At 36.2% G+C, this 14778-nt stretch overlaps 1 protein-coding gene across 2 annotated transcripts in view; it reads right to left on the reverse strand.

The window, feature by feature from the left end:
* The window catches only part of PEX7 (peroxisomal biogenesis factor 7), a 98951-nt gene that overhangs the window by 14102 nt on the left and 70071 nt on the right, over positions 1 to 14778 (reverse strand). For both annotated transcript variants that reach the window (XM_046004093.1, XM_046004092.1), the window contains one exon: positions 9720 to 9819. In XM_046004093.1, the coding sequence (XP_045860049.1) occupies positions 9720 to 9819 (100 nt within the window). The remainder of the gene's footprint in view (positions 1 to 9719; positions 9820 to 14778) is intronic.

Raw genomic sequence — 14778 nt, forward strand, 5'->3', positions numbered from 1 at the left:
AAGCCTGGGCCCATTTGGAGACACATGACTCAAGATGACAACCAGCAATGCACCCTGGACACCTGAGTGAGGGCTTCTTAGACCACCCAGCTCTAGTTAAGTCTCTAGGTGACTGGAGTCACATGAAGGACCCCAGGGGAGACCAACAGAACTGCTTGGCTGAGCCCAGCACAAATTGTTGACTCACAGAATGGAAGGCAAAGAAAATTGATGTTTAAGCCATTAAGTCATAGAAGAGTTTGTTTGGAATAGATAACAGAGATAAAATAAGTGAGAGAAAAATAGGGACATGCATCAAAAACTTGATCTCTTGTATCTCCCTACAAAGGAGTTTAATGCTACTTGGCAAAAACGTAAATACTACAAAGAATACAAATGTTTGTGTTAAAAAGTGTTCATCATACTAGATATGCAAAGATAGTGGTTAAGGTCATCATCTTAGTTTAATAAAAAGAAGAAGGGAGTGTCTGAGGGTTCAGTCGGTTAAGCGTTTGTCTTGGGCTCAGGTCATCATCCCAGGTTCCTGGGTTCAAGACCCACACTGGAGGGTCCCTGCTTAGCAGGGGATTCTGCTTCTCCCTTGCCATCTGCCTCTCCTCCCTACTTGTGCTCTCTCACTCTCTCTCTTTCAAATAAATAAAAAACTTTTAAAAAGGGAAAAAAGAAGAAGAAATTTTTAAAGATAAATTTATAGGGAGAAGAACAGACAAAACTGCAACTGAAAATATTATGTGGAAAGTAACAAGAACCTAGATCTTGGGAGTTAGAAAAGCCTCTTCTTTGGGGGTGCCTGGGTGGCTCAGTTGGTTGAGTAGCTGCCTTCAGTTCAGGTCATAATCCCAGGGTTTTGCGACCAAGTCTTGCATTTGGCTCCTTATTCAGCAGGGAGCCTGCTTCTCCCCCTGCCTGCTCTGCCTGCCACTCCCCCTGCTTCTGATCCCTTGCACGCAAACTCTCTCTGACAAATGAAATCTTTAAGAGAAAAAGAAAAAAAAGAAACAAAAGCCTTTTCTTTGAATCCCAAATCCAACAGGTTATAAAATCTGGACCTTTCAGTCCGGATTTTTTAAAGTGAGTTTTTTTAAAGTCCCTCAAATATCTACATTTACTCTGTCTTCTAATTTGGAGGTTTAGACCATTTACATTTTCCCTTTCCTTTTTCTTTTCTCTCCTTTTCTTTCCTTCATCAAGCTCTACATGCAACATGGGGCTTGAATTCATGACCCTAATACCTAGTCACATGCTCTACCCAATTGAGTCAGCCAGGAGCTCCTAGACCATTTATATTTATATAATTGTTAAAATAGTTTGATTTAAAGGCTTCCCACATATAAGATAGTGTCCTTGGCAAAGAGAGATTAACTTTACTTCTTTTCCAATTTAGGTGTTTTTCATTTCTTTTGAATGATTGCTCCAAAACTTCCAGTATTATGTTTAATAGAAATGGTGGAAGCAAGCACCTTGTCTTATTCATGATCTCAGAGGAAAAGCTTTCAGTTTTTCACTACTGACGATGATGTTGGCTATAGGTTTTTCTAGATGGGTTTTATTATGTTGAGGTAGTTATTTTTTATAATTATCTTCATGACTGGCTTAATAGTTATAGCTCTCTTTCTAAAACTTCTTAAATGTTAACATAGGGTTTACAAAAAACATCTTGAATTTATCACAAACTACCTTCAAATACTGTATCATTTCATATATAGTAGTAACTTCATAATAGTGTACTTCCAATTTTCCCCTCATTTTATTATTGTCATACATTTTACTTTTGTATATACTATGAACTCTACAATATGCTGTAAGCAAATACATTGCATACGATACTATTTTTGCTTTAGGCAAAAATTTTCAGAATGAAAAAATTAAAAAGTGTCTTGTATATTTACTTTATTTTTGCTATTTCCAATTACTTTATTATTTTTTTTCTTCCTTCCTCCCTTCCCTTCTTCTTTCTTCTCTCCTTCCTTTCATCTTACCTTCTTCCCTTCCTCCCTCTGTCTGCCTCTTTCTTTTCATTTTGGTCTGCATGTATTTCTTCTGACATTTCTTGTAGCACAGATATGCTCTCAGCTTTTACTTGTCTGAAGCTTACTTAATTTCCTCTTTTTTAAATGATTTTATTTATTTATTTGTGAGAAAGAGAGCAGAGCATATGAGAGAGAGCATGAGCAGTGGGAGGTGCAGAGGAAGAGGAAGAAGCAGACTCCCTGCTGAGCAGGGAGCCTGACAGGGGGCTGGATCCCAGGACCCTGGATCATGACCTGAGCCAAGGGCAGACGCTTAAGCAACTGAGCCACAAAGAAGCCCCCTTTATTTCCTCTTTATATTCTTCATTTAGTATTTTAAAAAGACCTTCCTCTGTCTTATGGCTTGCATAGTTTCTGATAAGAAATCTTCTATAATTTTTATCTAAATGCTTCTGGGTAGTGTTTCTTTTTTCTATCTGCCTTTAATATTTTCTTTTTAATCTTTGGTTTCCAGCAGTCTGAATATGGGTATGCCTTGATATGTCAGTTTTTTGTTTAAATCCTGCTTATTAGGGTTCTCTAGGATTCTCAAACCTGTGATTTGACTTTCATTATTTTTTGAAAATTCTCTTTTAAATATTTCATCTTCCCTATTTGCACTCTCTTCTTTAGGACTCCAGTTACATATATGTTAAGAACACCTGATATTATTCCACAGATGCTACATGCTTGTTCTCCTGTATTTCCCTCATTCTTGTTTTCTCCTATTTTTTTCAGCTTGGGTTGTTTCTAGTGACCTGTCTCTAACTTCACTGATGAGTCCTCTGATGGGCATATTGAAGGACTGCATCTCTGACACTGTACTTTTAAAAAATAACTATTTTCATTTGACTCTTTCTTATATTTCTATCTCCCAGATGAAATCCCTCATGTATTCACACATGTCCACCTTTTCTACTTGATCCCATGTGTCAGGCAGCTGTGTCTTCTGCCTGTGCTCTGCCAAAAGTAAAACAGAGCTGGCATCCCATCTCTCCTTGGAAGGGGGCCTCTGTCCTCCCTGGATTGGGGGCTACATGTTTGCCCTACTATCTCAGCATTCTAATGGGTTTGCAGAAAGTCTGATTTTGTAGTTTATCTGAATTCTCTTATTTTTACAGTGGGAATAATGCTTTTTCATCTTCTTACATTTTAGGGAAATTAGAAGGTCCATTCCTTTATTTAAAAAACACCTTCACTGAGATATAATTTAAATACCATAAAATTCACCCATTTTAAGTGTAAAATTCAGTGATTTTTAGGATCTTTACAGGGCTGTTCAGCTACCACCATAATCCAGTTTTAGAACATTTCTATCACTCCCAAAAGATCCATCTGCAAACAATCCCCATCCTCATCCCCTACTCCAGATAACCACTAATCTCCTTTCTATCTGTATAGACTTGCCTTTTTCTGGACATTTTATATAAATGAAATTATGCATTACACAGTCTTTGCATCTAGTGTCTTTCATTAGCATAATGCTCTGGACATTCATCCATGTTGTAGCATGTATCAAACTGTTCCTTTTTATTCTGAACAGTATTCCATTGTATTGCTACACCACATTTTGTTATCCATTCAGCAGCTGCTTGACATCTGGATTGCTCCCACTTTCCAGCTATGAAATTCATGTGCAAGTCTTTGTGTAGATCTATATTTTCACTTCTTTTGGTTAGATATCTACAAGTGTAATTGCTCAGATATATGGTAAATTTACTTTACGTTTTTAAGAAACTGTCAAACTGTTCCAAAGTGATTGCAACATTCTACATTTCCATCAGCAATACATGGGAATGTCTCCTTTCTTGAACCACTTTCTTCTTTGAACTTCAAAGATACTATATATACTTCAGTAGTTCTTCTTTTACCTCCCTGACCATTCCTTCTCAACCCACTTTGCTGGATTCTCTTCTTTCAGACGTCTAGAGTTTCTTCTGTGCCTCTTCCTCACTTATACACTCTCTAGATAATTTTAATCTGCTCCCCAAATTTTAAGATCTTTTTTATGCCAAAACTCCCAAATTTGTATCTGTTACCCTAAACTCTTGCCTGAGGTGGATAAACGTAAATATGTTTTTCTAGCATCGCCATTGGAATGTCTAACAGGAAACCTCTCCAACATAACTCTTGATTGTTCCCTATCACAAATCATCTCCTCTTCCCTATCTCAGTAAATTAAACCATTGCCCATCTGGTTTTCTAGGTCCAAATCTTAGGAGTAATCATTGATTTTTCTTTTTCTGTCATAACCCATTTCTAACCCATCAGCAAATCCTACTCACTATCTCCGAAGCAAACCATGTGAAATTTCCAGTAATTTTATATGGTTCAATCTAATATATTATGAATCTTTCCATCTCAACATTTCTTAGATTTTAAGTCACCATTATCTTTTTTTAAAAAAATATTTTAGGGGCACCTGGGTGGCTCAGTGGGTTAAGCCTCTGCCTTTGGCTCGGGTCGTGATCTCAGGGTCCTGGGATTGAGCCCCGCGCCCCCCGTCTCCCTCTCTGCTTACTTGTGATCTCTCTGTCAAGTAAATAAATAAATCTTTTAAAAAAGATAAAATTAAAAAAAACTAAAAAAAATATATTTTATTTATTTATTAGAGAGAGAGAGAGATCACAAGCAGAGGGACTGGCAGAGGGAGAGCGAGAAACAGGCTCCAGGATGAGCAGGGAACCCAGTGCGGAGCTCAGTCCCAGGACCCTGGGATCATGAAGTGAGCCATAGGCAGATGCTTAACCAACTGAGCCACCCAGGCATCCTTTAAGTCACCATTATCTTTTGCCTGGATTACTTCAGGAGACTCTAAACTGCCCTTCCAGCTTTCAATCTTACCTGTCCTCTATTACGCCTCAACAGACAGAATGATTTTTTTTTTTTTTTTTAAGTAGGCTCCATCTCCATCATGGAGCCCAATGCAGGGCTTGAACTCACAACACTGAGATCAAGACCTGCTCTGAGATCAAAAGTTGGATGCTTAAATGAGCCACTTAGGTGCCCCCAGAATGATCTTTTAAAAGCACAGATCACTGGACAGTCACATGTAAAAGAATGAAACTGGATCACTATCTTATCTCATAAATAAAAATTAACTCAGCATGGATTAAAGACCTGAATGTAAGACTTGAAACCATAACACTCCAAGAAGAAAACACAGGTGAGGTGGTAAGCTCCTTGACATGAATCTGGGCAGCAAGTTTTTGGATCTGACTCCAAAAGCAAAGACAAAGGCAACTACATCAAACTAAAAAGCTTTCATACAGTAAAGTAATAATCAACAAAATGAAAAGACTGAATGGGAGAAAATATGTGCCAATCATACATGATAAGAGGCTAATATCCAAAATACATAATGAATTTACACAACTCATTAGCAAAAACACACACAATCCAATTAAAAAACAGGCAGAAGCTTTGAACCGACATTCTTCTGAAGAAGAAATACAGATGTCCAACATGAAAAATGCTCAACATTGCTAATCATCAGGGAAATGCAAATCAAAACCACAATTAGATATCACCCCACACCTGTTAGAATGGCAATCACCAAAAAGACAAGAAATAATAAGTGTTGGCAATTATATAGAGAAAGGGAACTCTTGTAAACTACTGGTGGGAATGTACACTGGTGTAGCTGCTATAGAAAATAGTATGGAGGCTCCTCAAAAAATTAAAAATAGAGCTACCATATAATCCAGCAATTTTACTCCTTGGTATGTATCCAAAGAAAGTGAAAAAACTAATTGCAAAAGATATATCTACCCCTATGTTCACTGCACCATTATTTACAATAGTCATAACTGGAAACAACTAAGTGTCCATCAGTGAATGAATGGATAAAGAAAATATGGTAGGTGTATGTATATATACACACATAAATACATATATGAAATTAAGCTATAAAAAAGGATGAAATCTTGCCATTTGTGATAATATGGATGGACCTTCAAGTCACTATGTTAAAAGAAATCAGAGAAAGAAATACCATATGATTTCACTTACATGTGGAATCTTAAAAGATCCCAAAACCAAAAAACAAAGCCACCAAGCTCACAGATATAGAGAACAGATTGGTGGTTATCCAGAGGCGAGGGGTAAGGAGTAGGAGAAATAGATGAAAGGGGTCAAAAGGCACTAACTTCCAGTTATAAAATAAATAATTCCTAAGAATTAAGATGGTGCAGCATGGTGACTATAGTTAATAATATTGTATTATATATTTTAAAGTTTCTATGAGAGATCTTAAAAGTCCTCATCACAAGAAAAACATTTTTTTATAATTTTCTGTGATGAGAGATGTTAACTAGATTTATTGTGGTAATTATTTTATAATATACTGCAAATGTCAAATCATTATGTTATATACCTGAAATGTCAATTATACCTCAATAAAGAAAATCCACAAATCAATTTCAATCATTCTCCTTTTCAATCTCCACTGACAATTACAAAGAAAATCAAACATAGTTTGATATGGTCTACATGTCCGTCCACAATTTGGCCCCTGTCTAGTTCCTATCACTTTCCCACTCATTCCGTAGGCTCTAGCCACACTGACCTTCTTTCTGTCCCTTAATCATAACAAACCCTTTGCCATCTCAAGGACTTGACTGTTGCTTCCTCTGTGAAAAACACTCTTCCCTTAGATTTTTGGATGACTGGCTTCATTATTCAACTATCAGCTCCCATTTCACTTTTCTTAGAGTCCCCAGACCATTTAAGCAAAAGTACCCCATCATTCTCAATCAAATTGCCCCAATTCTGAATAGCATTTATTACTATATGAAATCAAATTTTGGTTTATTATTTGATTTCTCTCATATATGTAAGCTCCATGACAACAGGAACCAAGTTGGCTTTGCTCGTTGGTTTATTCTTAGTGCCTAGAATAATGCCTAGTCTTCAGCAGGAAGCTGACAAATATGAATGAACACATATTTCCTACAGCATCCTTTGGTTCCTTCTGTTTTAGTATTACTCACACTACACTATAATTACCTGTCCTATACAGCTGTGGTAGATACTCAATAAATGTGACCAAATAAAAGAGAGATCAATGAATGTCAAAGAGTATTAAGAGAAACAGGAAAATAGATAACTCCATAATAATACTTTCCAAGGATTAAAAATACATTAATAAAAAAAGATGCATTAACTAAAAAAACTCTTTAATATTTCATTTGTATGACCTACAATACATAGCAAAAGTTACATAAAGCAAAGTGACTAACTCTGAAGAATGGGGAGAAACATAAAATTTAGTTGATAAAATCAATGCTCAATTTTTAAAAATAGGACAAGTAAATATATTTTCTTAAATTCTAATGTTGAATAATAAGCCATAAATAAAGAAGAAACCATTTCTTTCATTCTCAAGTACTAGCCATGCTCCCTCCCATCCCAGGGTCTGTGATATACTATTCCTTTTGCCTATTTATGACACTCCTCTCTCTGTTCGCGACACTTACTAGTCAGGTCTCAGATAAGCCTCACTGCCTTACGGATGTTGTATACCGGTCAAACATCTATCCTAATTATGAACCTTTGAGGAGCAATGAACCTATGAAGGAGCAAGTTCTCCTTCATAGGCTTGTCACAGCTGTCTATCCACATTATTTGTGAGATTAGTTGACAACAATGGTAGACTAAATGCTTTATGAAGACGGCCCACGTTTACTTTCATTCCTCACTGAATCCCCAGTGCCGAGTACAAGTCCAACATATGAAAATATCTGTGAAAAGAGTAAATGAATGAGAGGGAGTGGTCTTATTTTTACGGTGTTTCCTAATCCCAAGACTCTGTCCCACTATGAGTTAACTCCGTGGTGATTTCTAATACAGTTGAACTGTATATTATGTCACTGAATCTATGCTTCTCTAGAGCTCAAAGACCCCTGCTTCTCCATCCTTATTTGCTCTCAATAGCAACTGTTTCCTTAGTACAAATGGAATTTGGTTATTAAACTGGAAGAGATGGGTGGAAGTCACCAGGTTATAAATATATGACCAATATAAAATGATTAATAAATATGATTAATAAATCCTCTGAAAACAAAGTTCCTTTTAATAAGGTGGTCTATGTGTAGACGATTTAGAAAACACTTGGCACTCTGGACAAGGAACAGCTACGACCATGTACATTGAGAAGGCCACAGTCTGGGATGCATAATGTACAGGTTAATAGAACTATATGAGAAGAAAAATATTTACTTAGAGTCCTTTGTTTGGTAGTGCCGCATTTCAGTAGGTACACCGCAACTTTTTTTTTAACTAGGACAGCAAACAAGTACAATTATTTTATTAAAAATCATCTACAATAAATGCATTTCTCAGAAAAGGAACTAGTACAAGCACACTGTATTTACATTAAAAGTAATGCTATTTCACCCATCATTTCACTTTCTTGTCAGATGCTATCAAATCATTTAAAAACACTTATTCTAATGTTAATGAAAATATTCTAATGTCTAAGAAGATTATTTTATGTATTTATTTTTTGAGAATATTTTATAATGAGAATTATCTTAAGTTCCTAAAATTAAAAAAAAAAAAGAACTATCCATTTAAACTTAAGATTATAGACAGTAATGAGAAATGGGGTTTGCTTTTGGTGCAAGTTCTAAAATTCATCATAAAGACACAATTTCTCAGTCAAACTCTAGAATTTCCACACATTATTTTGTTTCATGATTATGTTGGTATTTTCACATAGTCTCTGTTATAAAGTGTCTAATCACTCAATATACTGTGGTGTTTTTGACCTGAGTTTATAATTTCCAAAACTGAAACAGCATTAAAAAAAAACCCTGAAGAATATGTAAAGTCCAAAATATTGACTGTCAAGTCCTCAAGAGAACAAAAAGGAGAAAATATGAAGTCTATTAATTTTTTTAAGATTTATTTATTTTTAGAAAAAGAACAATTACAAGCGTGAATGGGGGGAGGAGCAGAGGTAGAGATGCAGACTCTCACAAAGCGCAGAGCCTCACACTTGGGCTTGATCCCATGACCCTGAGATCATGACCTGAGGCAAAATCAAGTCCATGATTAACTGACCGAGCCACCCAGGTGCTCCTTAAATGTAATTAGAACAGTAGCCATTCTACTCTATCTGGTTCCCACTGGATGCCTCTCTCTCTCTCTCTCTCTCTCTCTCTCTTTTTTTTTTAAGATATTATTTATTTATTTGACAGGCAGGGATCACAAGTAGGCAGAGAGGCGGGTGGGGGGGGGAGGGGGAGGCAAGTTCCCTGCTGAGCAGAGAGCCCAATGTGGGTCTTGATCCCAGGACCCTGGGATCATGACCTGAGCCAAAGGCAGAGGCTTTAACCCACTGAACCACCCAGGCGCCCCTGGAAGCCTCTCTATTGACATGCGGTGTGGAGAGGATGGTGATAGTTCTGAGAGGAAAATGACCTACCCATCACCTCAACAGCTCAGTGAGACACCTGTATCTAGAACCACACTCCTGACACCAACCTCTGAGGACAAGCCATCCCCATTCCATTCTTCTCTTGTCACCCTTTCTACTGGGAGAGGTCTGCTCAAATGTTCAAGTTTATGTAACAAAAGAGATCAAATTAATTAAGTAAATGTACTTTGTTCTGCCCTAAAGGCAAAAGTGTGCTACTGACAGCAGCACACTCCAGACATAGAGCTAGTTGCAAACTATATGGTAAGAAAAACATCAGCACCCATTACCTGAGTAGGACTCTGAAGACTGAAATCTATACCACAAGTAAACTCTGTATGATGTTCCACTGTTTCAAGAAGAGGGTCAGGCTTTGAAAAGTTCCAGAATCTGTAATATAAACAGAAAGAAATCATTTAAGTGCGAAAACATATCTAAGGAAAAACAGGTATTTACCATAGCAGGGTCTTTATCAAGACAGCTTCAACCACTTCATAAATACAGAGCCCCACTATTGATCTACAGAAAAATATCTAATAAAGAAAAAAAATGTACTCCATTCTATTATATTAAAAAAAAGAAATTATTACTCAATCTACCCTTGTAAAAGATTATTCTCATTAGGATACCTTGTAGGATAGAAGCTTAACAAGTTTTAGTTAAAAAAATTTTTTTATATTGCACAAGGACATTTAAGATGAGAGATACTATGCTTTTGTAGCAATTTCTTAAAGTATTCATGACTGTAAAATAAGGATATTGGATTACAAGAACTCTAACATTTTGTGATTTTTAAATACTTCATTTCTCAACAACTGATATGAAAAGATCTTAGGTTTAATTTACATTTCAACAGCAATTCAGATTCTTTAAAAAGAATCTGTTCTCTTAAGAAAATCTTGGTAATTCTGAAAAATCTTTCCTTTTTTCTTTCTTTCTTTTTTTTTTTTTTTTTTTTTTTTGAGGCACAGCCTTTCTTATAGATTCCACATCAATGTAATTTCTGGAGTCAAGAAACTGAAATGTGTTTTTCTGGGCCAATATTAAGTATTCTATTTATCCTCTATAGACTGGGAGTGGTACTATTTACCATAATATGTCTCTGATTTCTACTATACAGATAGGAACTTGGCCCTCCTTTCAATATACAAAATAGTACTTTATTTCTAAAGCTTTATTTGTTCATCATCTTTCTTATTTGACTCTAAACACTCCATAAAAATGGCACATTCAGGATCATAGAGTCATACTCCAAATCAGCCTCCCTAATGATCTGCAACATGGAACACACTGAAGGTTTAGCAGATCTCTTTGAAAGAGAGTAAATACACAGAACCAACAGTCACAGTTTGTTTAACCTGGTAGTATTATTTCCCTAATAAATACAGGGTTGGTCTTATTAAGTTTGAAAAGGATTGTTGCTATGGATAAACCACTGTGTGGGTACCAGAGAGACAATGAATAAACAGCTCATTTATCGGATTACTGAAATCTACAAAATATTTGAGAGTGATTTTACTTTTGAAAATTTACTGTTCAAACAAATGAGGGAACAGGCTGCAGTCCTCAGAAATCATAATAGTGGCCTCCACTGTCTTTGCCTATTTGTTCCTTTGGTTCTAGAGACAGATACTGTACTCAAATCTAATTTTCGAGATTTTGATAATGTTTATATAAGCAAAAGTAAGTAAGTCATCATATAATTTCATTTCTAGAACATGGCTACTCACTGATTTGTATTATTCGAGACAGTAATCAAATTATTTTGTATATACCCACTATGTTCCAAAAAATATTCAAAATGGTTTTAAAAATGAGTATTTAATATGGTAAAAAAATGAATTAAAGGAAAAGGATAGAAAAGTACATTTGAACCTGCAATGAGATTGATAAACAAAAATAACAAACATCCTCAACATCTCTGAAGGAAACACAGAAATGTTAATCATGAGTCAATGGTATCACCCCAAAGGACAGGGTACTAGAAGCATTCTACAGGAAGGTCAACTTAATCAAGGTATTCAACTTTCTGACTGCATTTGGGATTTAGATTCTATTTCAATAGAATGGATGAGCATTTGTCTTCAGACCAACCATAAAAATTGGCTGGTGAATTTCAGCAGAACTTTTTAAGGATAATAAAAGCAAAGATTCATTTGTACCCTCCTGACAAGTTCCTGGAATGCAGTGTTTGTTATTATTTTGTTGTTTTGAGCTAATTAAGGAAAGGGTGGCACTGAGGACAAAACAGGTGGGCCTTATGAAAATGAGGATGCCCAATAAGAATGCATGTGTGAAAACATCGAACTTTAGCTTTAAAATATGGTAAGGGAAGTCACACAAGCAGGAGGGCTGAAATTCTACTCAAGAAGTCAGCTGGGGGCACCTGGTTGGCTCAGTCGGGACAGCAAGTAACTCTTGATCTCTGGGTCATGAGTTTGGAGCCCCACGCTGGGGATAGAGATTACACCAATAAATAAAACTTAAAAAAAAAAAAAAAGTAAAGCTGAATTTGTTCTACTACACAGCTTAACAGGCAGTCAAGGTGCCATACCGCTCCACACCTAACTTTAACCTGGGAAAAACCATCAGGTATTTACCTGCAATCTGCAAAACAGTCACCAAGTAAGATGCACGCTATAACTGTAAGGATGCTGTTTGATGAAGGGAGGGTTAGTCTAGCGAATATCATAAAAGTGCTACCGGTCTATTACATCAGTTCCCAGCTCTGATGGAAATTATGTAATATACAAATTATGCCTATTATGCATATGATAGTACAAAAATTATGAAAGGTTCACTTCCAGCAGAATGGCTGATTAGGTGTCTAGAACAACATTCTTACTGGAAAAAAAAAAAAAAATCCTAGAAAATAATATAAAAAGAACCACCACCACCAAAACTTTGTAAGAGCATCAGTGAGGCGCACTCAGGTCAAAAGTAAGACCAAAGCTCAGAGCAGGACATAGATCATAAGCCGGCTTTTGCCTTGAAAGGGTGTGCTGAACAGGGAGAACTGGAACTTCAATTTTCTAAATCTCAGGGGGATCCGGAGCCAGAAAAATCAGCAAGATTAATATTAATATTTATAACTTAAAAATAATTTTCAGTAGGCTAAAATATCTTAACAAAAATATTGAGTTAAAGACAGTAAATGGCACAGGCTACGTAAGTTAAGAAAACCAAAAGCTAAGCAACGCATCTATACACTATAATTCAATTTTTCATCGCTAATGTCTTTTTTAATAACTAAAGAAATGTATGTATTTTTTTCTTCATTCCCCATTCTCCAATGGCAACCACAGCTAACAGTTTAATGTGGACACTTCCAGAACTGTTCCATATTTCTCCATCCCAGTTCCACCAGGAAGCAGTGAGCAGTAAAGAGGAGGTGGGCATTTCTCCACATTTCCTCACATTTGCAAGTAAGGGGATAAGCGAGGTCTCTCCTTGCCATCTTCTGCAATCAAAGATCCCATAAATTCTGTATATCTAAGGGCCCTCATGCGCCTATCACGTAAGTAAAATAGGCTCCTTTCATTGAGGGAAATCAGGCTCCATATATCATTAAGTGGTCATATAAGGCATATTATTGTTAAGTGCAATGTTTGTTTTGGTCCAGCACATATACGACTTGGTGCCTTTTTGTCTCTTTGCTGATGAAATCACTGACTATTTAAGCTCTCTCATGGGAAATAAATATACTGGACAGGCTTCCACTGACTAAAAATATTACAAAACTGTAGGAAAATTTTTCATTTAAATTGGAGATGAAGAGAGAAAAATTCATGACAGTACAAGGTCTTATTGGAGTTCCTTTTTGACTTCTGATTCCATACTTCTTTAACAAAGCAACTATGTAGCACTATGTTAAATAAAACATCCAAACTATTTTGAAAATTAAGCTGAAATTATTTTTTACTTTACTAAAATGTAATTTGAAATCCCCAAACACTCTTAAAATTTAGCCAACATATAAGTTCAATAGAAGATTTATGATATTTTTCAAAATTCTTCATTTTCCTTTACTTTTCTCAACTTATGACTTGGTCCATAATTCTCTGTGAGTCTTTCCTAACTGCAATAAAAAAAGATGCGGAAAAAATGTTAGCTCCTTTTTCCATGCCTTACATGTACATTAATTTTAATCAAGCTGAATTTTAATTAATTTTAGTCACATTAATTTTAGTTGTGTTTTTAAAATTCTTAGCAAATTGCACAATTATAATTCTATTTGTACTGCTTTTGTCTGGTGTTCTCTAGAGTGATGAGCAAAAAAACATTGCAACAACTTGTTTCCTCATCTCTTAATTACTTATTCATTCAACAATTTGTGAGTCCTTGGATGTGCCAGGTGTGGTGCTGGGAGCCAGAAGCAAGAGAGATGTGGTCTCAGCATCCTTGTGGATCTGAGTTGGGGGGGATAGACTGACATTCTTTAAAAGACCACAGAAACCTAAACATTACTACAACTGGACAAGTACCCCCAAAGATAATGCGGGATGGTATATATAATGACATGCTGGGGCGCTTACGTGGCTCAGTCAGTTGAACAACTGACTCTTGTTTTTGGCTCAGAGTCATGTACTCATAACTCAGGTTCATGACTCATGAACTCATGAACTCAGGGTCCTGATATCAAGCCTTGTGTTGGGCTCTGCACTCAACATAGAGTCTTCTTGAGATTCTCTCTCTCTCCCGCTTGTGTGCACACATGCTCCCTCTCTCTTCAATAAATAAAAAAATAAATCTTAAAAAAAAAAAAAAAGGAATTATTGACACTGAACAGAAATCTGAAGGTTGAGGAGTTAGTCAGGTAGAGAGCAGCTGGCCTCTTGTCAGCAGGGAGCAGAAAGGGTCATTACACAGATCTTTTTGCCCAGGTGAGGAATTTGGGATTTTCTTTTAGGTATAAAGAACAAAACAAAATGAAACAAATTAAAACAAAACAAAACTGAAGGAGAGAGGTGCCTGGGTGGCTCAGTCAGTTAAGTCTTTGGCTCAGTTCATGATCCTAGGGTCGTAGGATCAAGCCCTGCATCAGGCTCTCCACTCAGTGGGCAGTCTGTTGCTCTCCCTGCTTGTGCTCGCTCTCTCTCTCTCTCTTTGTTAAATAAATAAATAAAATCCTTTTAAAAAACAAAACTGAAGAGGTTTATATACTTGGCTTTACTTTCTTTAAAAATTTCTTCTTAGTAAACTTTTAAATGTTTTAATAGCTTTAAATCTGTAGAGAACTTGTGAACAAAGTAGAGTTCCCATATAGTCTGACCCCATGTAGTCTGGGTTCAAAAAGAGAAAATACCAGCTTGGATTTAAGATGGTGAAAGTGCTGATGAAGAAAGGTTA

Source organism: Meles meles, chromosome 5 (genome assembly GCF_922984935.1).
Source record: "Meles meles chromosome 5, mMelMel3.1 paternal haplotype, whole genome shotgun sequence".
In the NCBI taxonomy this organism is placed as follows: domain Eukaryota; kingdom Metazoa; phylum Chordata; class Mammalia; order Carnivora; family Mustelidae; genus Meles; species Meles meles.